The sequence below is a fragment of the Phyllobates terribilis genome, unplaced genomic scaffold (assembly GCF_046119375.1).
Source record: "Phyllobates terribilis strain yellow unplaced genomic scaffold, ASM4611937v1 Scaffold_1__5_contigs__length_1240528914, whole genome shotgun sequence".
Classification (NCBI taxonomy): Eukaryota; Metazoa; Chordata; class Amphibia; order Anura; family Dendrobatidae; genus Phyllobates; species Phyllobates terribilis.
The window spans coordinates 171,816,961-171,843,880 of NW_027362761.1; the positions used below are offsets into that span (position 1 = coordinate 171,816,961).

General features: G+C 41.7%; 1 protein-coding gene across 2 annotated transcripts in view; it reads right to left on the reverse strand.

The window, feature by feature from the left end:
* Positions 1–1,264: 1,264 nt before the first annotated feature.
* The window catches only part of DOCK8 (dedicator of cytokinesis 8), a 271,022-nt gene continuing 245,366 nt past the window's right edge, over positions 1,265–26,920 (reverse strand). For both annotated transcript variants that reach the window (XM_073669505.1, XM_073669522.1), the window contains 13 exons: positions 19,395–19,547; positions 17,350–17,508; positions 16,823–16,923; positions 14,806–14,998; positions 14,518–14,661; positions 13,724–13,855; positions 12,915–13,049; positions 12,636–12,725; positions 11,367–11,603; positions 8,648–8,791; positions 6,626–6,732; positions 5,722–5,892; positions 1,265–3,036 (listed from right to left, as the gene is read on the reverse strand). In XM_073669505.1, coding sequence (XP_073525606.1) covers positions 2,976–3,036; positions 5,722–5,892; positions 6,626–6,732; positions 8,648–8,791; positions 11,367–11,603; positions 12,636–12,725; positions 12,915–13,049; positions 13,724–13,855; positions 14,518–14,661; positions 14,806–14,998; positions 16,823–16,923; positions 17,350–17,508; positions 19,395–19,547 — 1,827 coding nt within the window. In that variant the 3' untranslated portion in view covers positions 1,265–2,975. The remainder of the gene's footprint in view (positions 3,037–5,721; positions 5,893–6,625; positions 6,733–8,647; positions 8,792–11,366; positions 11,604–12,635; positions 12,726–12,914; positions 13,050–13,723; positions 13,856–14,517; positions 14,662–14,805; positions 14,999–16,822; positions 16,924–17,349; positions 17,509–19,394; positions 19,548–26,920) is intronic.

Here is a 26,920-nt window from a genome sequence, read left to right on the forward strand (position 1 = left end):
ACTTAAAATACTCTGCTTTGCTACTTTGCTGGACTCTGCAGCATCTGTGAGACACATGACAAACTCTGCTCTGGAGCATTGTTGGACCCTGCTACATATTTGAGTCAGTTGATCTACTCAGCTCTGATGCTTGTTTAGGCTCTACAGCATCTGCTGTGACGTTCTGAATCTGCTCCGTGTGTCTCCTTTCGTTGAGTATCCGATAGTAATCTGGAATCTTAAAGAAATCCTGACAGCTTGCCCAGGTCCTTCAAACTACCACCATGTATTTATAATTAACACCCTTCCTAACAATCTGTTACCACGGCTGACTGTGGACTATGTCACCACTGGCTCCTTGGGTATGAGCAGTCCACTGATGAAACCAGGGTGCATACAACAGGCTTACTGCCCATTGTGACACCGCTTTTTTTTACTACATGATTAGTGAGATAACTAGTTTGGTAAAAACAATGTACCCACAACTAGTCACCCACTAATTAGCATATCGCCAGCATAGTCACAATTTTATTTTTTTTTATGTAATATGCAGGAATCAGTTGGCCAAACTGTCGGGTTCACTTTCATAGCAGAATTGTAGGTGTGGATAGCGCCTACAGAAACTGGATAGAGCTGGGAAATATATGCTGGAAGTAGAATAGGAGTCAGGAGTAGGACAGGAGATAATTAGACATATGGCTGGAGCTTGGCCAAGTGGAAGATGAAACAACTGACAAACAGGTGGTTGCTGAGAATTATGCTTTGTCAATACTCATGCAATGGACAGTAACCCGTTGCAGTAAATCACGAAGGGAGCCAGCCACAGGCGAAGGAAGCAAGACCCGGTGCTGGAGCCAGGACAGGTGAGTAACATTGCTACTTTCATATGACAGTATTTTGGTCAGTATTTTGCAACAGTATGAGTAATGGACCATGAACATGGGTCACAAAAAACTGAAGAGGTACAAATCTTTTCGTTATATCTTTACAGGTTCCTCTCCTGGTTTTGGCTTTCGTATAACGATGCAAAATACTACCAGTTGAAGGTTGCCTTTCAATTCTACCAGTTGAAGGTTGCCTTTCATGATAAATTGTTTATGCCCATCATAAATAACTTATTTCATATAAAGCCATCAGCCATTACAGTCCTGTAATTTACCTGTAGATTACATAGGGCTCATAAATATATTCATAAAAAGTGTTTGATCTTTGACATTAAATAGCAGAAAGAAATGTAATAATACAGAAGACACCATTCAATGTATGCATAGGAAAGAGCTTTGCTTTAATTTTTCACGTATTTATGGTCTCACAATCATACACATTATTAAAAAAAACATTTTTGCCATACATGACATGTACATTAATCATGTTAGTTTTACATAATACAGTAAATTTAAGGATGAGCAATTCAATTTGCACTGCCCTGGACAAGAGTCCAGTCTGGTCCTCAAAGGTAGACCGTCTTCACTTCTGCACCCAACATGCTTGGCCCGATGGCAAATTGAATAGCTCATCAGTCATGTTATTTGGCAGAAGTGGAGACCGGCTGCCACAAACTGGATGCAGGAATAGGGCACCGCATATTGAATTGGTCATCTGTGAATTAAGTATATTGTATCTATACTTATTATTGGCATTGGAAAACGACCACAAATAATACTGAATGAATGTAGCAATTCATATATATATATGCAGCTATAAGGATGATCTTATACTGTCATAAGTTTGGCAGCCTTACTAACACAGTGCAAAACATAGTACCTTAAAAAATCTATACAACCATTATATATGAAAAGTAAAAAAAAGTTAATAAAAAGATTGCAGCTTGTATTACTTCTATCCCTGCATTGAAAATGTTGATTTTCTATTATCAGCAATTTTAAACAAAAGAACAATCTATGGGCATGTTATTCATACACTGTCTACCTTGCAGACATAAAAGGGATCAATTTGTCCTGTCACTGGCAGTCATGAGTTTTCTATTAATGAGATACCTTAGTGGTTTTCATACAACTACAACCAGACTGTTTACAGGCAAGAACTCAGTGATTCAAGTATCATAGTACTCTAAAGAGACAGTACCTTCGCATAAAGTTAATGCTCCGTGTGTACCTATACTTGCATCTTCCAGCAACCATATTAATATTCGCAAGGCACAAGGGCAAATTAAGGCAGTTAAAGTGTACTTCTATTTATCTATCAATTTTTAGATTTCTGCATTTTCAGAATATTAAGCTATGGCGATGGCCTGTAGAGTAGTTCAACCCCAGGTATCCAGAAAGTGTGGGAGCCTCCCTGACATAATGTATAATGTATGTATATTCTTCTTAAAGAAAAAATATGAAATTGATAGTATCAAACATACAAATGACTAAGGTATAACTTTCAACCCGATCATGATTATTTTTGTGAAAATGTGTGCGTGTTTAGTAGTAAGGTGTGAACAAGTCTACTTTGACATTGTGGTTTACCACTGGCAGGCTAGTCGTTCCTAGGTGAAGGGGTTATCACCTATCCAGTTTGGGTCCGCTCTGAAAAGCCCTGCAGGAATGGAGTCCAGTACTCGGCTATCTCCACCAGTCCCATAGAGAATGAATGGAGCAGTGGAATGCATGTGTGAGCTCCGCTCCGCTCCGGTCCAATAGGGCATTTCAGAGCTCTGTTCTCAGGAACAGTGGGGAGTCCAGTGATAAGACCTACATTAATCAGAAAAACTTCCAATGCTGCGAATAACACTTTCATATTGCAATGTAAGCAAGACTTATCAGATGACCTAAATTTATGTAATCTTATGAAATTCTATTGTCATGCAATTTAGCCATGATGAGATCAGAAGAATTCAGTCTGTAGAATAAATTGTAATGTGAAAGTCAGCCCTCCATGTTATAATCTCTTATGCTGTATCAGCAGATAAAGCCGCAGATTAGATCAGTTTCTTCTGTGGCATATGGAGAGTTTCGTTGATCACTGTCTCCTTTCCCTACATTGATCAATCAGCTGCTCTGCGACACCTGCGAGTCATACTTTCTGAAGCTGGATCTATGGAGGATTCCCCTGCAAGAGAAAAAAAGAGTCTCATCCTGTATGCATCACAGTGTAGCATCGTATTTTTAGGGAGCTTACCTGAATAAATAATTCATCAATAAGAGGTTGTCCACTACTTCATAATTGATGACCTATCTTTCCTTAGGTCATCAATGTCTGATTAGTGGGGGTACGACACCTGGCATCCCCACCAATCAGCTGTTCTCAGTGTCGGCGGCCATTGGCTGGAAATGTTCAATTGTGGAGCTGATCCGTCTTCTGGTACTACACATCTGCCTCCTATTGATTAGAATAAGACGCGGACATGCAGTCCCTGCCCATGGCCACTATCAGAAGCCGGAGCACCTCCGTAATGCAGCATTTCCGGCCAATGGCCGCTGACACCGAGGACAGCTGATTGGCGGGGGTGCCAGGTGTCACACACCCACCAATCAGACATTGATGACCTAAGGATAGGTCATCAATGATAAAGTAGTGGACAACCTATTTAATACACAAAACAATCTCTACTGTAATGTCTCTCGTGGCGCCGTCTGATCTCACATAGGTGGCACTAGAAACTAGTTTCTTTCTTCCGGAGAACTATTTTGCATAATTTTCCCCAGAGAGCATTGCCTTAAAAGGTTGTCTTTCCCTCATTTATTTCTTTAAAATTGCTGAAGAGGATGTACAGGGTCAGTCTTTGTATATCTTGTTCTGGCACTACAGACGAGTGACCGATAAAGCCAATCACTGTCAGCAGTGGCGATGCTCTGATCACCACTGTGACCAATGATTGGCTGCAGCGATCACATGCCCATACTAGTTGCAAGAGGGAGAGACCTGCATGGGAAGCAGACAGTATTTGAAGAGGAGAGGAAGAGATTGAACAGTCCACTATGTAGTTTTTTTTGGAGGGGGTGGTGGTGAGAGGAAGGTCAACTGTGTTCTTTTTATAAAAAAAAATTAGAAGTGGAAAGCCAAGACTCCCTGCCAGCTGCATAGCATTACTTTTGAAGAATCAGTTGTCATATTTAATCACCAATTCAGAATGACCATTTATGCATCCTCGAGGGCTCCAGCCTTTGTATCTCATTGTGACTATTTGTGTCATTCTTCAGGGTAGAAGGTTTTATTTGACTTTGCAGATTTGGATTTCCTATTAATTAGACACTTCATTCCAAGGCAGGAACAAAACACAGAACAAGCTCACTTGCAATTCCCTGCATGCCTGGAATACTTTCACCTAGCTCCAACCATCTGTGAAGTGAAGGATGGGTTCAGCCCACAAGGCTGAGAATCCCCAGTGTGTGTACAATTCATAGAAATAATGGCTCTATTGTCACCAAACCATTTGTTCGCCACAAACATATTCAAAGCATCAACAAGTTTCCCACTGAACAAACAGATTGTGTCACACTGGCAATGACATTGAGAATGGACGGAAGGGACAAGTGTTACAGGACACACACGAAGAATCAGCAGAAATACTTCTTAGACATTTGCCGGTGATTTATATAGTCTTTTTATCAAGGATAAAGAAAAAAATGGGCGAGAGCAAGATATTTCAAGTATTTGCAGTGAGGAGATAAGAATGTTTTTAAACAATCCAGGTGCCAAGCACATGGTGAACCTCTGGTCAGAGGAGAGATGTTCAGCTCCACTAGGAACCTGGAAAGCTGGACCTGACATTGAGCTCACAGCTCAGCCTCAGTAATTCATTGCTTTCCTCAGTCAGCGTAACCCTTCACATGATAGGTGGTGGTGGAATTGTAAAATCTACCTATAAAGCTCTGACACATATTACCTTTTCACTTGAATCCATCAGTCCCATAGAGTTTGAAGGCAACTGTATGCTGCCTTCAAAGTTTATGGCTTTGTTCTATTAAAATGGAGGACATTCTACCCCGGTTCTTGTGATCAGTATAGACCACCAGCAACCTATCATCTATGCTGTGAATAGCTGATAAACTGATTCTCTTAACACCAGGAGCCCTGCCTGATGAAGCTTCTGCACAAAAAGAAAAAATACAGTTTTATTGGGTATTAATTTGTCATCTATAAGAAACCTGCGCAGCTTTATTCCAGTTAGCTTCACTAGTTCTGGACTCAAGAAATGGATTTGAATATATCTGTATTTTCTCTATGTGTAATGAAATCTCTGTATTGATATACAGCCATTTAAAAGGTATCAGTCAACAGATTTTTGCTATGTAATCTCACAGCAGCATTAGGTAGGGACAGAGACCCCAATTCCAGCGATGTTTCACTTAGTTTACTGGGTGAAGTAGTTATGACAGTTTTCTCTGCTGGGGTTCTAGCAGCTTTCTGTGTACATTGTATAGTGACAGCGAGCTGCTAATCAGTGCTGGGGGCGTAGCTGGACTAGGCGGCACAATGCCAGTTGTCCTATAATGATAATCTCCTGCTAATAAAACATTGATTGTATTGAAACAGCAATACACAGCCCAGTAAGTGACACATTGCTGGAATCAGGGTTTCTGCTCCTACATTATCGTGCTCTCAGATTGCATAGCAAAAACCTGGTGACTGAGTCCATTTAATGGACTTATCAATAGAGTAAACGCAGTTATTACCAGATTATTCAGGAAGTGAGGGAGATTTGACAATTGGGCATGTAATAAAAAAAATCCAGCTGCATCCTGCCACATAAGTATAAGCTGCATGTATGATGGCCAACTCTATAACATTCACCTTGAATCACTTGGAAGCTTCACAACTGATTTGTACAGGTCAGGAATCTTGCGCTCGATCATGGGTCGGAGATTCTCTTTCAGCCTATTGTAATTCTTCTTCAGCTCTTGCTGATATTCCTTCTGTTCAGAAGTAATCAGTCTCTTGTTTTTCTCTACTGCCTCTCCACACCTATCAGGAGGAAACATGGTATTTGTAACTGCTACTTAGACATTCATATTGTTAATGTTTGCCCAAAAGGTTGAGCTCTGCCTCTCCCCATTCATTGGGAAAGAGCGGGGGCTGCTGTGTGTGACGTGCGGGGTAACCCCACCCACAACCCAGCAGCCACCGCGGGGACCCCAGCACTGAGTCACTCCTCACTTGACGTGACGTCAGCGGGGGGTCACGTGCTGCCTGTGAGTGGCCACCGATAGTGACGCTCACAGGCAGTAACACCAGCGCAAGGCATTTACAAAGAAGCTTCTATTCATCATAAAAATACATTGGACGATTTTCAATAGTATTAGACAACCCCTTTAATGTTTTATTTCAGAGTCCCATGCTCCTCAATAGTACAAACTCTTGAGACTAATGACAGTCAATCATGTTAACAGAATGTGCAAAGTTTACGTTCTGTTGACTTTGAACCCACCAGCCTATCAAATCTAGGTGATTTAGAGAAGACATGTCACCTTTTTTTCCCTGGAAAAAATTTGGGTTAAGTACGTCTTCTGCTTCTCTAGGGACTCCTGCAAGTAAAATTTGCTAGTCTTCTAAAGAAATATATTCAAAATAATAGACAAGTAAATGAAAGTAAGCTCACTTCCTTTACATTACGAGTCCCAATAAAGTATGGCATGCATAAATAACAGGCAATATAACAGAAGAAACCCCCTAGAGCTGAGATACAAGAGACACATACCGCATAAGGAATTCCTTGAAGCACAGTCTCAGCTTGTTGTGATGTCGATATAGTTTAGGGTCAGCAGGGATCTCAGCTAGAAAAACTTGAGCTACCTCTAGTGGTCCCTGTTAAACATACATGGCAATGAAGAAATGTTAACAAATTGGTAGTCAAAGAAATAATTATTTGGGCCATAACATGCAACTGTGTTGAAAAGGAACGTATAACTTATATTTCTTTTAACATACCACATATACAGTGAGTGAAATAAGTAACACACAGCTAAGGAAACTCTCAATTTGTTTCAGAGAAAGAAAATAAAGCTGCTACAATGGCCCAGCCAATCATCTGACCTGAATTCAAGAGAAATTTATGGAAGGAACTAAAGCTCGGAGGTCATAGAAGGAGCCCACCAAATCTTCAGGATTTGAAGAGAGTTTGTGTGGAAGAATGGGCCAAAATCACACCTGAGCAATGCATGCGACTAGTTTCTCCATACAGGAAGTGTCTTGAAGCTGTCATCACCAACAAAGGCTTTTGTAAGAAGTAGTAAATAAAATTTCAGTAAGCGTGTTCAATATTTTTTCTGTGTAATTTCTTATTATTACACATAACTTAATTTATGGACATCTATAGTTTGATTTCTTTGACTATGTGGGTTCAATGGGTTTTATTGACTTTTGGTGAGAATTGCATGTCAATAGCAACTTTAGAAATAAATTTACTTAGAAAATTGGTGACGTGTTCAATATTTCACCCGCTGTATTTCCAATCTGCACTCCAGAGGATGGTGGTGCTCGTGTCAAGGGATGGTGCCCCACTTATGGGTATATACAAAAACCGGCTCTCATGTAAGTTACAATTAATTCTTGACTTTATTCCATTGAAAATTCAATAGACGAGTTTTGGCTTCTATCCCGCATCCTTTGTCAAACAAGAATCTTGTTTGAAAAAGGATTCAGGATAGAAGCCGAAACGTGTCTATTGAATTTTCAATGGAATAAAGTCAAGAATTAATTGCAACTTACGTGAGGGCCGGTCTTCGTATATATCCAGATTTATATTTCTTTTAAGAAGTTAATATCACATCATATTGATAGTCTATCCTAAGGATCAATATCAGATCGGTGTGGGACCAGCACCCAGCACCCCCTCACCGATCAGCTGTTACAAGCTGTAGGGTACTGCTTTTTTTGTTCATATGTGATTAGGGAAGCCAGGTGTTGAAACCAAACTGATTTGAATTTGATAATATTTATTTATGATCTATACATGTACATATATATATATATATATATATATATATATATACATACACACACACATATATATATATATATATATATACACACACACACATATTAGGGTGCTATATCGGTGACTTGTATTATTAGTATGACTCTTATTATAGTATAGTTACACCTACAGACGTTTTGTAGTTCATGTACAATGATTATATGTACCAAAGTTACTTGATTTAACCTAGCATAACTAGGTGTTGGTAGTTTTTTTTTATACATTTGCTTATTGAACCTATATTGGTTCCTATGAACATGATCATATTGTAGTTTCTTACGACCTCAGAATAATAAAACATAATTTAGAAAACTTAAAGTGGGTCTAGAGTTCAGTATGGAGGTATATGGAGGCTTTTTTCTGATGGCTTCCAGATAAATCCGACAGTGAACAAATAGTGCCCAGTTACAGATATATCCTCCTCTACAAGCATTGATATTAGGGGAGAATATATCCGTAATATGATAGTGTACTGACGCATCATAAGGCGGCGAACAGTTGTTATGTATCTGTAGTAAGGAAACACATGAACTCTATTCTTCTGTACAAGCTTTCTTCAAAATTGTATTGTACTTAATAAGCAGAGTAAATGTATAAATATGGATTATCAGCGGTCAAATTCTCCAGGGTTCACTGTAATCACTTATTAATACAACTAATAAAAATTCATTGTTTATATGGCTTCCAATAATTGATCTGCATACCGTTATTAAATTAAATGTCGAATAATAGATTGGCACAAACCTGATTCACCGTGGCTCCTACAGAACCTTGCAGAACCATCTGAAGCATTTTTGCATCTGGAGGCTCCTGGTTGGTAGCAACAGCCAGTTCAAGTGTTTTCTTCTGCATGTCTTCTATGGCAACTTCAATGGGAGTCAGAATACACTAGAAGATGCACAGTTTTTGCTTAAAACTTAAAAACGTTACATTTAACCCGACCATACACATTAGATATAGGTCAGCCGATCACATATGTATGGGGAAGCCTAACAGTTTCCCCTGAAATCTTCTCTAGGGGGAAAGTACAGATGTGCTCTTCCTCATCTTGCTTCCGATAGGTAGGACATTAGGGATAAGGATCATCCATATTTAGGTACACCTTGACGTGGTTGGTTGGCTTTTGCACTTTTTGATCAAATAACGCTAAGTATCTTATGTTTTTAATGTTTACAGCAATAGCGGAGTTCATGTAGTCATTAATCGCAGTGTGCTGACGCATAGTGAATGTATATGTTTGTATATTGGCCACACAGCGTATTTGTGCACCTGTGCATTAATTTAATATTAAAGATGTGTGGGCAGTATTTTATTCTTTTTTGTAGTATACATTTGTGGGTATGGCCCTCTCCAGGGCTTCGCACCCTTGTCCACTTATCTTTCCCAGACAAAGTTTCAATTGCAAGCAATGACTAGTTTCCTTGTGCTTTCCCAGTTCAGATGAGGCCTAGCACCTGGAAAGGTGAGACATTAGAAAGGGACCATCCATATTTAGGTGCGCCTTGACGTGGTTGGATCTCTTTTGCACTTTTTGAACAAACAACGCTAATTACCTTATGCTTTTTACATTTACAGCAATAGCAGAGCTCATGTATTCATTAGTCGCAGTGTGCTGACGCATCATATATGTATATATTTGTATATTGGCCACACAGCGTATTTGTGCACCTGTGCATTCATTTTATACTAAAGGTGTGCCGCCCCTATTTGTCTTTTTTTGGTATATCAGCAAAAAGGTGAGTATAAGTAAACAAAACTTAACTTTTAATCAGTATCCTATAAAACGTGCTTATTTACACACAATATAAAAGCAACCCATAGAATATACAGGTATAGAATAAAGCCAAATCCCCAGTGGTGGGTGTAGGCACAGCACAGAACAAGACTACAAATAAGACAAAAATACTCAAATGACCGTGGTCACATAGTCAGATACATCTTGCTAAATATAACAAGTTAATTTGCCAATAGAGTATTTAGTCTCTGTGTAAATGAACAGTATAAAATAAAGGAACAATCTCACCCATGTGTCTCGTCCAGAAGGGGTCCAGGCATCTCAAACCATATTGTAGATTCCCAGCCAGCTATAGAACGGTGAGGGATTGAATAGGTCCTATAGACACTAAAAGTCCTGAGTGCCCAAAGACTCCCATCCTTACAAGGACAGTCCACAGCTGTCCCTGCGTAGACATACCCTATGCCTGCCCTATGTGCCTCCTGATGCATTTCACCCTTGTAGGGTCATCAGGGGAAGGCAAATGCATGCTTACGTTCATATATGGGCTTGGTATCAATAGCCTTTGGTGAGTCTGGCATTATATAAGCTGATACAGCATAAACATAAAAAGTGGTTCTTTAAATACCTGTATGAAGTGAGAGTGTTCTGTTAATTGCTTGGTATGTCATCGCTTCTTGTATCTGATTGACATTCAGATGGTGTATCAGAGATTTAGATCCGGAGAGGACTGACATAGCGTGCGCATTCTCCTGCGTGGTGACGTAGACAAACATATCCCCTTCATTTCTATGTAGCTGCCTATACAAGCGCGTCTACTTGACGCCCCACGTGTCCCAGAGACGGCTCGAAATGCCCACCCAAAATGTCATTGCATTTTTATATGATACTGATTAAAATTTAACTTTTATTTACTCACCTTTTTGCTGATATACTACTTAACCAGTGAGTTCATTGGAAGCCTGTGACACATCAAGGCCTCAGTCCTTTGATATTTTGTCCCTCTTTCTTTGCTATTCTATTTTTTTTTGTAGTACATATGAGAAGGAGTCATGCCAAATTATACACATGTACCATCAGGACCTCCAACCTGTGACATGAGCAGATATTCCAGACATACAACACCCCATTATTCGCAAATATTCATTGGTAACGTGTGTCCATGTATAGGACTAGCATGGCCACTGGACTCGGATAGTTGGTCTTCAGTAATGTCCATATAAGTTGTACCAAGTGAAAAATTCAGCTTCACTGACAAACTCATCCTGTAACCTCTGTATAAAGTTCGCTCAGTGCTCACATTGTCCTTTACTTACTGACCTGATAACAAGGAACGCACAGGAAACATGCCCAATACACAACATACGACATGTATATGCAGCTTGTGCCATTGTTACATTCCTCACTCAATACAACTGCCAGAAGTAATGAGCGTTTCATCTGTTTCCAGTATAATAGTTTGCCATTGTTAAAATGTTTGTCATCACGCTCCTGCCATCATACTGCGTCTTTAAGTCAACATAAGCCTATTGTCCGCCGGCAGTCTGTGACTGCCAATGTATACACCATTGAGCACATTGTGACATTGTCAGGATCGAGAGGGTTCTGTCTCATTAGTTATATCCGTCTCCTTAGCAGAACATTTCATTTCAGCGTTTGTGAGCATAGATTACAGATAATTTTCTGTTTTATTAAATTATTATTTTTTTAATTTATAATTTACTTTACCTCTTGCTTCTGGATGACGTTTATGCGGGTCTTGATATAAGGAAAAGCATGGATTGTGGTCACGATGGTTTTCCTCTTGTACTGTTCACTGAGGTCTCCTCGAGGACGTCCAGCACGAGTAAAGGGAGTGGTATACATAAACCGGCGTAGATTATAGTTCTTCTCAAAATAAGTCATCCTATATTTCATTTCATATTCCTCAAAGTATGGCTCCACAAATGTAATTTGTATGTAGGCCTGAAGGGCATTATAGAGAATAAAGAATAAGTATAACGTATTAGTTATGCCAATTATTCTCTTGTATTTGTGTAAAATCAAAATAATTCAGTAAAGAACTTTTACAAGCGTTATACTTCAGCCAAAATTTTTGAGCATTTTGATTTTTGTAGTTTAATTGGATCCAAAATTCTGTGTGGATTTGTTTAATACTATGTCTTAATAGTTACAGAGGTTTTGGAGATTTTAGACTGACGTCAGCCATCACAAGGGGGTGCTTACTGCATATGTACTTACATAGTTTCCTTAGAATTTTAAGGGGTGACCTCAAGTTTGAAAGTTATCCCCGATCTGTAGGGACCTCCAGCAACCCGGAGAACAGGGCTCTGAAGAGTCCCGAGTGAATAAAGTGGTGGTCAATCATGGACATTGTCGCTACTTACAGAATTATATGGGAGTGCTGAACACCACACGAGTGCAGGGCTTGGCTATCTCTGGCGGTGCCATTAAGAATGAAGTGAGTGGCAGTGCGCATATTCAACAACTGCTCCATATACATGAGGCTCTTCAGAGCCACAGTTCTCCGGATCAGTGGGAGCCCCAACAATCAGACCCCCAGCAATCAAGAAGTCATCCCCTATCTCATGGAGAGTGAATAACTTCCAAACTTAAGAACACTACTTTAAAAGCAACATGTATGCAGTAAGCCCCTTGGTTTCTTACAGAGGTGGCTGCAGTAGATTGTGAGCTCAGAAAAAGGCCTAATTTATACATGCATGTTTGTTTTACGTCTGCAAGCACAGAACAGCTTTTCCAATCCATGGTCCATTTTTTATCCGTTAGCGTTTTGCAACCAAAACCAAAATACATGCCCCAATGTGTCTATATGCTGTGGAAAACACTGATAGAACAAGGATGAAAAACTCTGACTTCTAAATAAAGAAGTATTTAGATATAGTATGAAATCAATCAGAGCAGAATTTTGGACCTAAAAATAAAATGTTAAAAAGATCCCCTGGTAACAATAAAGAATGTTAAATTGAATTCTGGTACCTTGTTGGGATCCAGTTTTGACTTATCTAAAGGAGCCGAGTCTTTAATCACCTCCACGTTATGTTCTCCAAAACAATTGCCATAAAATCCCTACAGTGCCAAAAAAAAACAAAAGGTAATTTTGCCAATATTATTCTAGATACAGGACATTTATTTTACAATATATATACACACATATACATACACAGTGCATATAACATATTTCTGAACCATACTTAATTTTTTATTATTTTTTTCTAAATCAATAATATAGAAAAGTTAATTAAAAATACATTTTACCTCTAGTCGGTGGGAAATCTCAGGGAGTTTAGTGATGGCTGGCTCTTTGTAAATAAACTCCTTTTCGTCCAGGTCACCGAACTTTGCTCCATAAAATCCTACACGGAAGTATGTACCAAACATTCTCTTTTGTCCCTGTTGCATTCATATAACATATATTAGTTTCATTATTGACATCACATTTTCTACAGATAAATTACAAAACTATACACATGTTAAAGGGTTATTCCTATCTTCATAGATGGATATTGTTGGATAGTAAAAACAAGGTCTTCCACAATTTCTGTATAATAAAAGTTGCAGCCATTCTTAAAATATTAACACTTTACTTTTGTTTACAGCTCTTTAACTAAGAGACCGACCACCCCTGCTTTCTGACTTCTGAGCATTGCATTGAGGCTGGCCAGGATTAGATTCTGCACTGTGCACTCCAGTGAGCCTGGGAAGCTTCAAAGCAGTGCTTACAAACTCAAAAGGAAAGAGCTTGAAAGACTCTGCAAAAAAAGAAAAGTGTTAATATCTCAAGAATGCCTGGAAATTTTAATAACCAGTAAATTGCAAAAGTGCTTGTTTTATAAGCTCAAGCTGCCAATATCCTTTTATGAAGATGAGAACAGCCCTTTAAAAAATGAACGGCCAAACATCCGATCCAATGTTGCTTTGCATAATAGTATTCACAGTTATCAACTGTCCAGGGAACTGCTACACAGTCTATTCAAGCTCCATCGCCATTGTTATACTATTATTATTAAGCCCTTACTTCCAACATTTGTTCATAGACATAATGAAAAGAAATCAAGACCCGGCACCTTGAGTATTATGCAATCATATGCCTTCTTCAGTTTCTCGTGAGTGGAAGAGAGTTTTCGGAAGTCTCGATGAGCTTCAAGAACAGGGATGACAATTTTGTAGACTTCATTCACAGTCTCAAAGAATCCTGCCTATAGAAAGTGATGCATTTAAGGTAGTGTTTCTAAAGTAATACATTTTCAGTCAGTTGTAATCTTAAAAACTACCTGTTGCTTCAGGTGACTTTCCAGAATGAGTTGTCATGTGTGTGCAAAGAAGGAATAACCCTATTTTTGGCTACTATATGACTGGACTGTTCGACCAGTATTCAAATGTTCCTTAAAGGAGTTAAGCCACCATATAATGCTGCAGAAATCTTGTACGGAAATAATTTTGCAATTTACATGTATTAAAACTGATGCCCCATTGAAACGATAATAAAACCTTTGATGTTTTGTACACCGCCCCCTAGTACACCTCTGAAGCCCAGTGGTCAATTGCAATTCTTTTATGCATGCCTTTCAATTTTTTTTTTACCATTTTTCAGAACATTAAATGGTCAAATAAATGATGTCATTCAAAACTACAATTTGTCCCGCATTTAACAAGCCTACATATGGCTTTGTCGACGGAAAAATAACATTATGACTCTCAAAGAAGGAGGGGAAAAAAGCACAAAAATGGAAAATTGCCTGGTCATATTGGGGTTAAAAAGGGTATTGATAAGATGTCCATCAAGGTATTTCCAGCTGTATGTACAGCATAGATGTAAAAGTAGGTTTACGCTATAGTTATTATACCTAAAAACACTTACTTGGCTGAAGAGCTCTGCAGCTTGTTCCAAAAGGCCAACTAGCCCAGTCTCTGAGAAATACCTTCCAGAACATACTCCATCTTCATCTGGGGTCAAAATGTCATCAGATACTGCTGATTCTTCTATCACATTGGAGGAAATGTTCTAGAAAGTTAATTGGGGAAAAAACTGTGTTACTTTCCCATAGCAAAATATACATAGAAAAGGTTCATTGACATTGTATTCAATTAGCCCTATCCTTAATCAATGGAAGAAAAATGTACAAGTATACAATATAATGTCACTTACCTGAAAGCTGACACTCCCAACAGGCAAATAGCTACAATCTTCCAGCAAGCTCAAGTATTCTGCAACCAGAGCGGCGGCATGGACCAGGCACATGGCTGCCTCGGTGTAACACTTCACCTTGACGTGTTTCTCTGCCATGTTCTGTAGCCATGTCAGTCTCAGGTCTGGAGAAGTCTGATATCCCTTCGCAATTCTGATCAAGATTACAAAAAAACAGCAGCAATTAAGAATATGTTTCTATGTATCTAATACCTTTAGTCTTATTAAAGAATAACATTTTTGTATTTATCAGATTTTCCATATGTCGATTCTTTAGAAAACTACACCTAGCAAAAAGGCCACGTGTCAATGAGGATGGGAGGAATTCATTAAAGTCTAATTGCACTTTGAAAATTTTAGAATTTTGATCAGGTGGGGGGTGTGGTACAAAAGATAATAGTAGGGGGCAAAAGCGCTGTATCCCCTGAGACTGGAGAATGGCTGAAGAGAAAGCCATTAAGCCAGTGCTCCATTTTGAAGAAAACCAGCGTCTGCTTGAGAGATTTTGACATTTTATTTTAGCCATTGGTGAGTCTCATCACCCAGACCCCCCCCACCAATCAGTTTTGTGAAAGTGAGGATAATTTTCACTAAGGAGAGGGGGATCTCATGCCAGTACTTTGTACCTTATCTCAGTACAAATACCGTATATATAATATATATCCTGCTTAAGTACAACATTTAAACCTATAATTTTTTAGGAGTGGTCCTAAAAGCTTTCCCCCTAATTACAAGCCTCAATCCACCATATTCTGTTAACAGATAACTATTCACTTTTATTCAAAGACCCCTGACCACGACCTGTAGCAGAACTAGGACAAGACTTCTGGTTATAGGAAAACTCCACTTGGGGTTAGCCAAGTGGTAAATATTTTTACATTTTTTTTTTACAAAAATCTACCAGTTTTCCCAAGTGCAAAGAATATTTGGGAGGACACCAGCAGCAGGCAAGGCTACCACCATAGCAATAAGGCCAGTAGTGTTGTCAAGTGCTCGACCACAAGGATAAAAGAAGGGGCCCCCTCACAGATCCCACTGCCAATGTGTACAGAATTGTAGCAACTTGGTCCAAATGTTTTTTACATTGATGAAACAGAAAGGCGCCAATATGTCTCAAGGGTCTGTCTGTTCCTTTATCCACAATACACTTTTTGGGCACCAAGTGGGCAGAAAGCTTGGCGGGACCCCACCATATGAACTGTAGCTGCAAGAGATGTGAACGCTGCTGTGCAGAAGATTCATAGGCAGTAGTGCACCGAGTTACTGTGGGAGGGAAGTTATGGAGGTATTGAAGCTGCTGACCATTCCTTGTCAATGATTTGTACAGGCAGCAGTTTCAATTAATGTATTTTTATGTGTCACACTGCACAATGTCCTCATTTGTACCCTCTCAGATCCTCTGCCCGTCTACTGTGTCCGCTTGCCTCTCCACAGAGCTCCTGCCAGATTACAACTTCGTCCCATTATGTAGCCGTCGTCACTTCCCCATACCACCTTGTTTCACTCACCCACCTCTGCCAATGTTTCACCCATCACTGATAGGGAGCTGGATAGTTGAATAGCAGAACAATTGCAATTTACTGATATTTGAGGTCAAACTATTAAAACAGTTGCTTGAAGCCTTCAGATCTATAAATTTATGGCACCTAAGTAGCCCTGAGAAGTAGTGATGAGAGCAAGTGCTCGTTACTCGAGTTTGCCTAGGGTGCTTGGATATGCACCGAGTATTGCGGGTGCTCGAGTGAAATGTACGTGTCCCCGCGGCCGCATACTTTGTTAGACAGCCACAAAACATGTGGGGATTGCCCGTGTTGGTCAGGCAAACCTTGCATATTTTGTGGCTGTCTAACAGCAGCCACAGGGACGGTAACATGTCATTTGAGCACCTGCGATACTCTGTGCATACCCGAGCACCTTAGGCAAACTCTAGTAACAAAGACTTGCGCTCATCACTACTGAGAAGTAACACGACACGTACCTGTACATCAGATCCATTAACATCTCTGGGTCCTTCTGGAAAGCTCTCATTTTGACCGTGTCTAATAAAATACTGTTCAGATTGTGTAAAAGTTCTTTCACCTTAAAATGAACACAGGGGGATCAGTCCATTTGTGACATTTGCTGGACCAATAAAGCGGATAATTAATGCTGCGATAGTTTTATTGAATGATTCAGATTATATTTGGTGTATATGTGGATATAGAGGTAGAGATAATCAATAAATATAGAGGCATGTAACATTTTGTGACATTATTTTCGAAAATAGATGTCTGCTGGAAAACTCTTCTGTTTTAACAATTAGAACAATAGAATTGCTTATAGTTGTTTTAAAACGTTACCCATCTTGGTACATACAGACTGTGGCAACTAAAAACTGATGTACAAAACCACATTACATGTGAACTCTAAATCTCCAAGCTATATAAATGCCTTGTATTAATGATATATAATAGCATAGATCACCTATAAGACTATGTGAGGGTATATCTTTAAGGAGTCAATTACCTGCATTGGAAACATGGTGGACTGCATGTCTTCATCTTCCTCTGCATATGCAAGTATGCTCCTTAGTGATTTCCGCAGGTACTCTTCATTAAAATCTTGGGATTTTCCCACCAATGAAGCCAAAGACATAGTTACCTGCATTTTTACTCTTGCAAAGTTCTGCATTAACAAAAATAATAATAATAATAATAATAATAATAAAAATAGTATTATCTTGAAGAAAAGGCATAACCATTAAAATCTCAGATATTTTCTTGCTAGATTAAAATTGTAGTAGTCACACATGTCATATATACATATACAACTATATACAGTAAGTACGTGCATAAATATATACCATATATACTGTATATACAGTACAGACCAAAAGTTTGGACACACCTTCTCATGTAAAGATTTTTCTGTATTTTCATGACTATGAAAATTGTACATTCACACTGAAGGCATCAAAACTATGAATTAACACATGTGGAATTATATACTTAACAAAAAAGTGTGAAACAACTGAAAATATGTCTTATATTCTAGCTTCTTCAAAGTAGCCACCTTTTGCTTTGATGACTGCTTTGCACACTCTTGGCATTCTCTTGAGGTAGTCACCGGAAATGGTTTTCACTTCACAGGTGTGCCCTGTCAGGTTTAATAAGTGGGATTTCTTGCCTTATAAATGGGGTTGGGACCATCAGTTGTGTTCTGCAGAAGTCAGGTGGATACACAGCTGATAGTCCTACTGAATAGACTGTTAGAATTTGTATTATAGCAAGAAAAAAGCAGCTAAGTAAAGAAAAACGAGTGGCCAACATTACTTTAAGAAATGAAGGTCAGTCAGTGCGAAAAATTGGGAAAACTTTGAAAGTGTCCCCAAGTGCAGTTGCAAAAACCATCAAGCGCTACAAAGAAACTGGCTAACATGAGGACCGCCCCAGGAAAGGAAGACCAAGAATCACCTCTGCTTCTGAGGATAAGTTTATCCGAGTCACCAGCCTCAGAAATCACAGGTTAACAGCAGCTCAGATTAGAGACCGGGTCAATGCCACACAGAGTTCTAGCAGCAGACACATCTCTTCAAAAACTGTTAAGAGAAGACTTTGTGCAGCAGGCCTTCATGGTAAAATAGCTGCTAGAAAACCATTGCTAAGGACAGGCAACAAGCAGAAGAGACTTTTTTGGGCTAAAGAACACAAGGAATGGACATTAGACCAGTGGAAATCTGTGCTTTGGTCTGATGAGTCCAAATTTGAGATCTTTGGTTCCAACCACCGTGTCTTTGTGCGATAAAGAAAAGGTGAACGGATGGACTCTACATGCCTGGTTCCCACTGTGAAGCATGGAGGAGGAGGTGTGATGGTGTGGGGGTGCTTTGCTGGTAACACTGTTGGGGATTTATTCAAAATTGAAGGCATACTGAACCAGCATGGCTACCACAGCATCTTGCAGCGGCATGCTATTCCATCCGGTTTGCGTTTAGTTGAACCATCATTTATTTTTCAATAGGACAATGACCCCAAACACACCTCCAGGCTGTGTAAAGGCTATTTGACCAAGAAGGAGAGTGATGTGGTGCTTCGCCATATGACCTGGCCAACACAGTCACCAGACCTGAACCCAATCGAGATGGTTTGGGGTGAGCTGGACCGCAGAGTGAAGGCAAAAGGGCCAACAAGTGCTAGGCATCTCTGGGAACTCCTTCAAGATTATTGGAAGACCATTTCCAGTGACTACCTCTTGAAGCTCATCAAGAGAATGCCAAGAGTGTGCAAAGCAGTCATCAAAGCAAAAGGTGGCTACTTTGAAGAACCTAGAATATAAGACATATTTTCAGTTGTTTCACACTTTGTTGTTAAGTATATAATTCCACATGTGTTAATTCATAGTTTTGATGCCTTCAGTGTGAATGTACAATTTTCATAGTCATGAAAATACAGAAAAATCTTTAAACGAGAAGGTGTGTCCAAACTTTTGGTCTGTACTGTATATATATATATATATGGTAAAGAATGACAATCTGATGTAATCAGTGAGGAGAAGGGAAGGTAGAGACTTACACTCGTACTGCTGAAGCTGTATCTCATTATCAGGTACAGGGTTGCACAGGCTTGACTCCTTGTGCTTTCTAGGGCACTACTACAATGATGTAAAACCTTCTGGCACAGATCAGAACATTGCTCCACTTCTTCTTCAAATAAAATGTCTCCAAACTAAGAGGGAAAACCAAACAGTTTATACGAAAAGAGATCATAATTTTTATAAATTCAAATATTTATGTGCAAGAGACAAATCAGTGCACCACTACAGCTTGATAAAGGCCATTTCCATACAGCCTGAAAGGATGCAAATTGCATTACGGTGTACTGATATTCACAATTGCATGATATAATGGAGTGGAGGATATTTCAGGATATTGTGGTACATCTGTAGAATAGGATCAATGTCAGTGGCAGCTGATTTCCCACTGACCACAAGCTCAAAGAGGATCCAGCCACCAGTATTTCTACACTTCACCATTTCTCCACTCCCATCCAGGTCCTGTGTAAGGAGCTGCACCTCAGCCAATACAAGTGAACTGCACTAAGGGTCTGTGCTTGAGCGGTGCCTGATGTGAAGGGAAAACTTCAGAAGGGACCATGGCATAGGTCCTCAACCAATCAACAACGGATGGCACACCCTACTTACATGGCATAATTTTTTTTTACAGTTTTGACTATTTTTACTTTTTCTGAGAGAAAATCAACTTTGATGCAAATATTCTGCAAATGTCATGCATAGCCAATTTCTGGTGGAATCTATTCCTGGATTGTCAAGAGAGTGGTCCAAAAAGTTAAGAGACGAGATTGTTGGCTCGTAGAAACAAGGAAAAGGATACAAAAAAAGATAGTAAAGACATTAACTGTTCCTAGAGATACAGTTGTAAGCATGGTAAAAGTTAAAGAAACACTGGCTATGTAGCGTCGGCGTCCCTGCCTCCTGCTAGGCAGGGATGCTGTTCCCCTCACCTCTCCACTCCGTGCCCGGCGTCCTCCTCACACTCTGTTGGCAGCGTGCGCTGCTTCCCGGCCACTGTGCTTAGGGCGTGCGCGCGCTCCCCCTCTCTTAAAGGGGCCGCGCGCGCCGTCCTAAGGAGTCCCCGGCCAATGGCCGGAGGACCTCACCATATATAAGGCACCTCCTCCAAAATGGAGGTGCCCGAGCAATGTTGTTGCAAAGCCTTCACTCTGCTTCAGCCCTCAGGTCCCGTTACCAGTTACCTGCCAGTCACCTGCCAGATTCCTGCCTGTTACCTGCCAGTCACCTGCCAGATTCCTGCTTGATACCTGCCTGATATCCGTTTACCTGCTTGCAAGCCTGCGGTCCGACGGTCTGCCTTCCGACACCTGTCAGTCTGTCTATGGACCAGCCTGCCCGCTCACCTGGGAGCGCTCATCTGCTACCTGCCTGCTAGCCTACCTGGAGGCTCCGCCGTCACTTGCCGTGACCACCTGCCTGTCCAGAGACTCTTGCCTGCTCACCTGGGAGCGCTCACCTGTTACCTGTTTGCTAGCCTACCTGGAGGCTCTGCCGTCACTTGCCGTGACCACCTGCCCGTCCAGAGACTCTTGCCCGCTCACCTGGGAGCGCTCACCTGCTACCTGCCTGCTAGCCTACCTGGAGGCTCTGCCGTCACTTGCCGTGAACACCTGCCTGTCCAGAGACTCTTGCCTGCTCACCTGGGAGCGCTCACCTGCTACCTGTCAGCTAGCCTTCCTGGAGGCTCTGCCGTCACTTGCCGTGACCACCTGCCCATCCAGAGACACTTGCCCGCTCACCTGGGAGCGCTCACCTGCTACCTGCCTGCCAGCCTACCTGGAGGCTCTGCCGTCACTTGCCGTGACCACCTGCCTGTCCAAAGACTCTCGCCCGCTCACCTGGGAGCGCTCACCAGCCACCTGCCTGCTGTCCTTCTACCCAGAGACTGTCCTTGTCACTTGCCGTGAGTACCCGTCCTTCTACTCAGAGACTGTCCCTGTCACTTGCCGTGACTACCTGCCCTTCTACCCAGAGACTGTCCCTGTCACTTGCCGTGACTACCTGCCCTTCTACCCAGAGACTGTCCCTGTCACTTGCCGTGACTACCTGCCCATCTTCCCTGGGAGCTGTTAGAACCTTGCTCTTAGGTTTTTTCCTTTGCTGGTCACATGACCTTGTTGGCCTATTTAATCCTGCTCCACCCTTCTGGCTTTGCTGGACTTCATTGTATAACTACTTTCTAGCTAGCCTGTGCTCTGTATCTACTCTGTTAGTTTGCTTGCTCTTCGGACCTCTGTGTTCTATATATACTGTTTGTTCGTCTGTCTGCTACTATTTCTGTTAGGAGGTGTCCATTTTGCTCCCAGTCCCTAGTACTTGTAGGGATTCCTTCCCCACATCTATAGGTCTCCGTACAGACTAGCTTAGGACTTTAGCAGGTCTGATCGCAGGATCAGGTTCCCTGTTACATTGTAGGGATCAAGCTGAGTTCTATCGTAGGGACAGATCTCCTCTCTTTCCTTAGCTCTGGTAGCAGAACATAACAGTAAGTCCAGCCTGCAAATTCTCTAAGGAAAGATTTTTCTGTTCCATCATGGTGTCTGTTCAGGATTTGGCTCATCGCCTGCAGGGACTCTCTCTGGAGGTGGCCGAGCTCCGTCAGCACGTGAGTAACTGTCCTGGAGCACATTTCTTGGAGCCTAAGGTATGTTTGCCGGATTTATTTTTTGGTGAACACCGAGAATTTTTTTCATTTAAAAATGCTTGCTTATTGTATTTTCGTTTGAGACCCAAGTCCTCTGGGGATGAATCCCAGCGCATAGGGTTCATAATGTCACTTTTGCGCAAAGAGCCTCAGGAGTGGGCCTTTTCTTTGCAACCTAGTGATACATGCTTCAGATCAGTGGATAGTTTTTTTTCTGCTTTGGGGCTATTATATGATGATCCTGACCGTGTCGCATCAGCTGAGACTGAGTTAAGACGTTTGAGACAGGGATCAGGTAATGTGGAAAAATATTGTACTCATTTCCGTCGTTGGTCTACTCAAACAGGGTAGAACGATTCTGCTCTGAAAAGTCTATTTCTTGCTGGGCTCAATGAAAGGGTTAAAGACCTGCTAATTGCTTATCCTACACCTGAAGATTTGCAACAGGCTATGCAATTAGCTATACGGGTGGATAGGAGACTGCGTGCAAGGGTTAATGAGAGCAAATCCTCTGCTATGTCAGTTTCTGGTTATGAGAATGTGTGTACTAACAGTGGTGAACCGATGGAGATTGGATCGGTGGCACCTCGCTCTCAAGAAAAAGACCGTAGATTTTCTGAAGGCTTGTGTTTCTATTGCGGAAAATCTGGTCATTTGATTAAAGGCTGTGAGCTTCGTATGAAGAAAGAAAAAAAAATGGTCAGTCATGCCCGTATTGCCTGTTTAAATTCCAAGGGTATATTTTTAGCTGCTTCCACGATTGCTCAGGAAAAATTAATGGAATTTCGGGTGTTTGTTGATTGTGGGTCTACTCTGAATGTAATTGATGGGGGATTCTTGGAAAGACTCAATTTAAAACCCGAACCTTTATCATCCCCCATTGCTGTGGTTTCTGTGGATGGTTCCCCTTTGAAGAATATTACTCTCAAGGTCTGTGAATTTCCTCTCACTATTAATGGTGTTCACCATGAGAAATTGGATTTGGTAGTTTTGAATAACTTGCCTTCTCCAGTAATATTGGGATTGCCCTGGTTAAAATTTCACAATCCTGTACTGGATTGGTCTACCAGTGAAATTAAATCCTGGAGCCATAAATGTTATGACAAGTGTTGTAACGGGCGTATTGCAGCTTTGGATAGGGGAGAATTGCCTGTTCCTATTCAGGATTTTTGGAGAGTTTTTTCTGAGAAGGAATCGCAGGTTTTGCCTCCCCATAGAGACTATGATTGTTCTATTGAATTTGTCCCTGGAGCGACTCTTCCTAAAAGTCGTTTATTTAACCTTACTATTCCTGAGAGGAAGGCTTTGGAGGAATACATACAGACAAGTTTGGCCGCCGGTCATATCAGACCCTCTAAGTCTCCTGTGGCGGTTGGATTTTTTTTTGTAAAAAAAAAGGACGGCGGTTTACGTCCTTGTCTGGATTTTCGTGAGATTAACAAAATTACTGTACGCAATCCTTACCCACTGCCATTGATTCCTGATCTGTTTAACCAGTTAATGGGGGCCAAGTGGTTCTCTAAAATTGACCTTAAGGGGGCATACAATCTGTTGCGCATGAAGGAGGGTGACGAATGGAAGACTGCTTTTAACACTCCTGTGGGTCATTTTGAGAATCTGGTTATGCCTTTTGGTCTTACTAATGCTCCTGCATTTTTTCAGAATCTTATTAATGACATCCTTAGACCTTTGATCGGCAAAAATGTGGTTGTGTATTTGGATGACATTTTGATTTATTCGCCGGATCTGGAGTCTCATTGGCGGAGCGTACGTGAGGTATTACAGTTATTAATGGACAATTCGCTTTTTGCTAAGCTGGAGAAATGTGAGTTCGCTGTACAGAGAATTAGTTTTTTGGGTTACATTATCTCCAGCGAAGGTTTTGAGATGGACCCGGTTAAAGTTCAAGCTGTACAGGAATGGCCTAGGCCTATTGGTTTGAAATCGATACAGAGGTTTTTAGGTTTCGCCAATTATTACAGAAAATTCATAAAAAATTTTTCTAGTATTGTCAAACCTCTGACCGATCTCACCAGGAAAGGTGCTGATGCGGTTCAGTGGTCCTCTGAGGCCAATGAAGCTTTTGTGTATCTCAAGGAGAGGTTCACCTCTGCTCCCATCCTTATGCAGCCTGATGTGACTAAGCCGTTTTTGGTTGAGGTTGATGCTTCCTCTGTGGGGGTTGGCGCAGTATTGTCTCAGGATAACGGGGATGGATTACATCCCTGTGCCTTTTTTTCAAAAAAATTTTCGGAGACTGAACTGAATTACGATATTGGTAATCGGGAATTATTGGCTATTACACTCGCATTTGAACACTGGCGCCACTTCTTGGAAGGTGCGGAATTTCCCGTTCAGGTTCTTACGGATCATAAAAATCTGATATATCTTGATGCTGCCAAGCGCCTGAATGCCCGTCAGGCTAGGTGGGCACTGTTTTTCTCGCGGTTTAATTTCTCCGTTACTTACATCCCTGGTACTAAGAATGTTAAGGCGGATGCCTTGTCTCGCAGTTTTTCTCCCATAGTCGGTGCTGAGAAAGAGGAGAACATTTTACAAGAAGGTGTTGTGATAGCTGCTTTGGACTCCGTTTTGGAAGATGAGATTCTTAAAGCACAGGAGAATGCCCCATCTAACACTCCTCATGGGAGGTTGTTTGTGCCTGGGACCTTTAGGAGAGATTTGTTTGTTGAGTGTCACGAATCTCGGTTGGCAGGTCATCCCGGAATCTCTGAGACCAAGAGACTGGTGGGTCGCAGTTTTTGGTGGCCTGGATGGCAGAAGGAAGTCATTAAGTGGGTGCGTCAATGTACTATATGTGCTAGATCTAAGTCCTCACATACTCCTGCTGCGGGGTTGCTTTGTCCTTTGGAGGTTCCCAGTGCTCCTTGGACACATTTGGCTATGGACTTTATAACTGACCTTCCCCCCTCTGAGGGTTTTACTGTCATCTGGGTGGTCGTGGACCGTTTTAGCAAGATGTGTCACTTGGTTCCCTTCGTCAAACTGCCCTGCGCTAAAACTCTCGCTAAGGCCTTTGTCAAGGAAATTGTCAGACTTCATGGCGTTCCTACTGACATTGTTTCTGATAGGGGTCCTCAGTTCGTGGCTCGTTTTTATCGTGCCTTTTGTGACAGGTTGGGAGTTCATTTGTCGTTCTCGTCCGGATATCATCCTGAATCTAATGGCCAGACAGAAAGGAAAAAACAGGATGTTGAGCAGTTCTTGCGTTGTTTTGTGGCAGACAATCAAGAGGGGTGGTCTGAGTTTCTGCCACTTGCTGAATTTGCTCTTAACAACCATACATCTTCTTCTGCTGGTTGTTCGCCTTTTTTTTGTTGTTCTGGGAGACATCCGTCGTTTGGGTCGTTCTCCAAGTTGGGATCTGCCGTGCCTGAGGAGGAGAATTTTTCCGGTGATTTAGAGAGAGTTTGGACGGATGTGCGTGGTAATCTTCAGGAGGCCAACAAAAAATCTAAAGACTACTTTGATAGGAAACGACAGGAGGTTTTGTTCGCTGTTGGTGACATGGTTTGGTTGTCCTCTAGGAATCTGCGGTTGAGGATTCCTTCTAAGAAATTGGGTCCCAAGTTTGTAGGGCCCTTTAAGGTGCTTCAGGTTGTCAACCAATCTGCTGTTAGGTTGGAGGTTCCTACCTCCTGGAGAATTAATCCGGTATTTCATGTCTCTCTGTTGAAAAAAGCGGTTGTATCGGATTGTGACGCCTCTGCCTCTGTTCCTCCGGTGGTGGAGGACGGGGAATATGAAATTTCTCGCATCCTTAACTCTAGACGGTATAGAGGTAGTTTGCAGTATCTTGTGGCCTGGAAAGGTTTCGGACCCGAGGATAACTCTTGGGTGAGGTCGGATGATGTTTCCGCGTCCAGACTTATCAGAGCGTTTCACAGGAGATTTCCTGATAAGCCTGGTCCTAGGGGATCCGGAGGATCCTCTTAGAAGGGGGGGTACTGTTAGAACCTTGCTCTTAGGTTTTTTCCTTTGCTGGTCACATGACCTTGTTGGCCTATTTAATCCTGCTCCACCCTTCTGGCTTTGCTGGACTTCATTGTATAACTACTTTCTAGCTAGCCTGTGCTCTGTATCTACTCTGTTAGTTTGCTTGCTCTTCGGACCTCTGTGTTCTATATATATTGTTTGTTCGTCTGTCTGCTACTATTTCTGTTAGGAGGTGTCCATTTTGCTCCCAGTCCCTAGTACTTGTAGGGATTCCTTCCCCACATCTATAGGTCTCCGTACAGACTAGCTTAGGACTTTAGCAGGTCTGATCGCAGGATCAGGTTCCCTGTTACATTGTAGGGATCAAGCTGAGTTCTATCGTAGGGACAGATCTCCTCTCTTTCCTTAGCTCTGGTAGCAGAACATAACAGGAGCCACCCGCTTCCTTACAAGGACCGCCCCCTTGTATAGTTGCTCAGAGGTTCCGCCTCCCAGACCCGTTACAGTTTGCTCGGGCCATGGAACCCGGTGGCACCCAAGCTCCCTCGCTCTCGGACCTATGTCATGAACTGTCCCGTCAGAGGTCCCAACAGGAGTCCATCCTGAGTCATCTGCGGAATGTCAACTCTCGCCTGGACACTGACTGCTCCACCAGCAACCACCGCTAGAGTCATGACTCGCAGCCCGGCAGCGCCGCTGCCCACCAATACCATGGCATCCTGCCCCGGACCCCGGCTTTCTGCACCTCCTCGCTTCGGAGGCGACCCCGCTCAAGCTCGGGGCTTCATAAACCAGTGCACCCTGCACTTTGAACTCCTGTCCCACCAGTTTATCTCCGACCGGGCCAAAGTAGCCTTCATCATGTCCCATCTCACGGGGGAGGCACTGGCTTGGCTAATTCCTCTA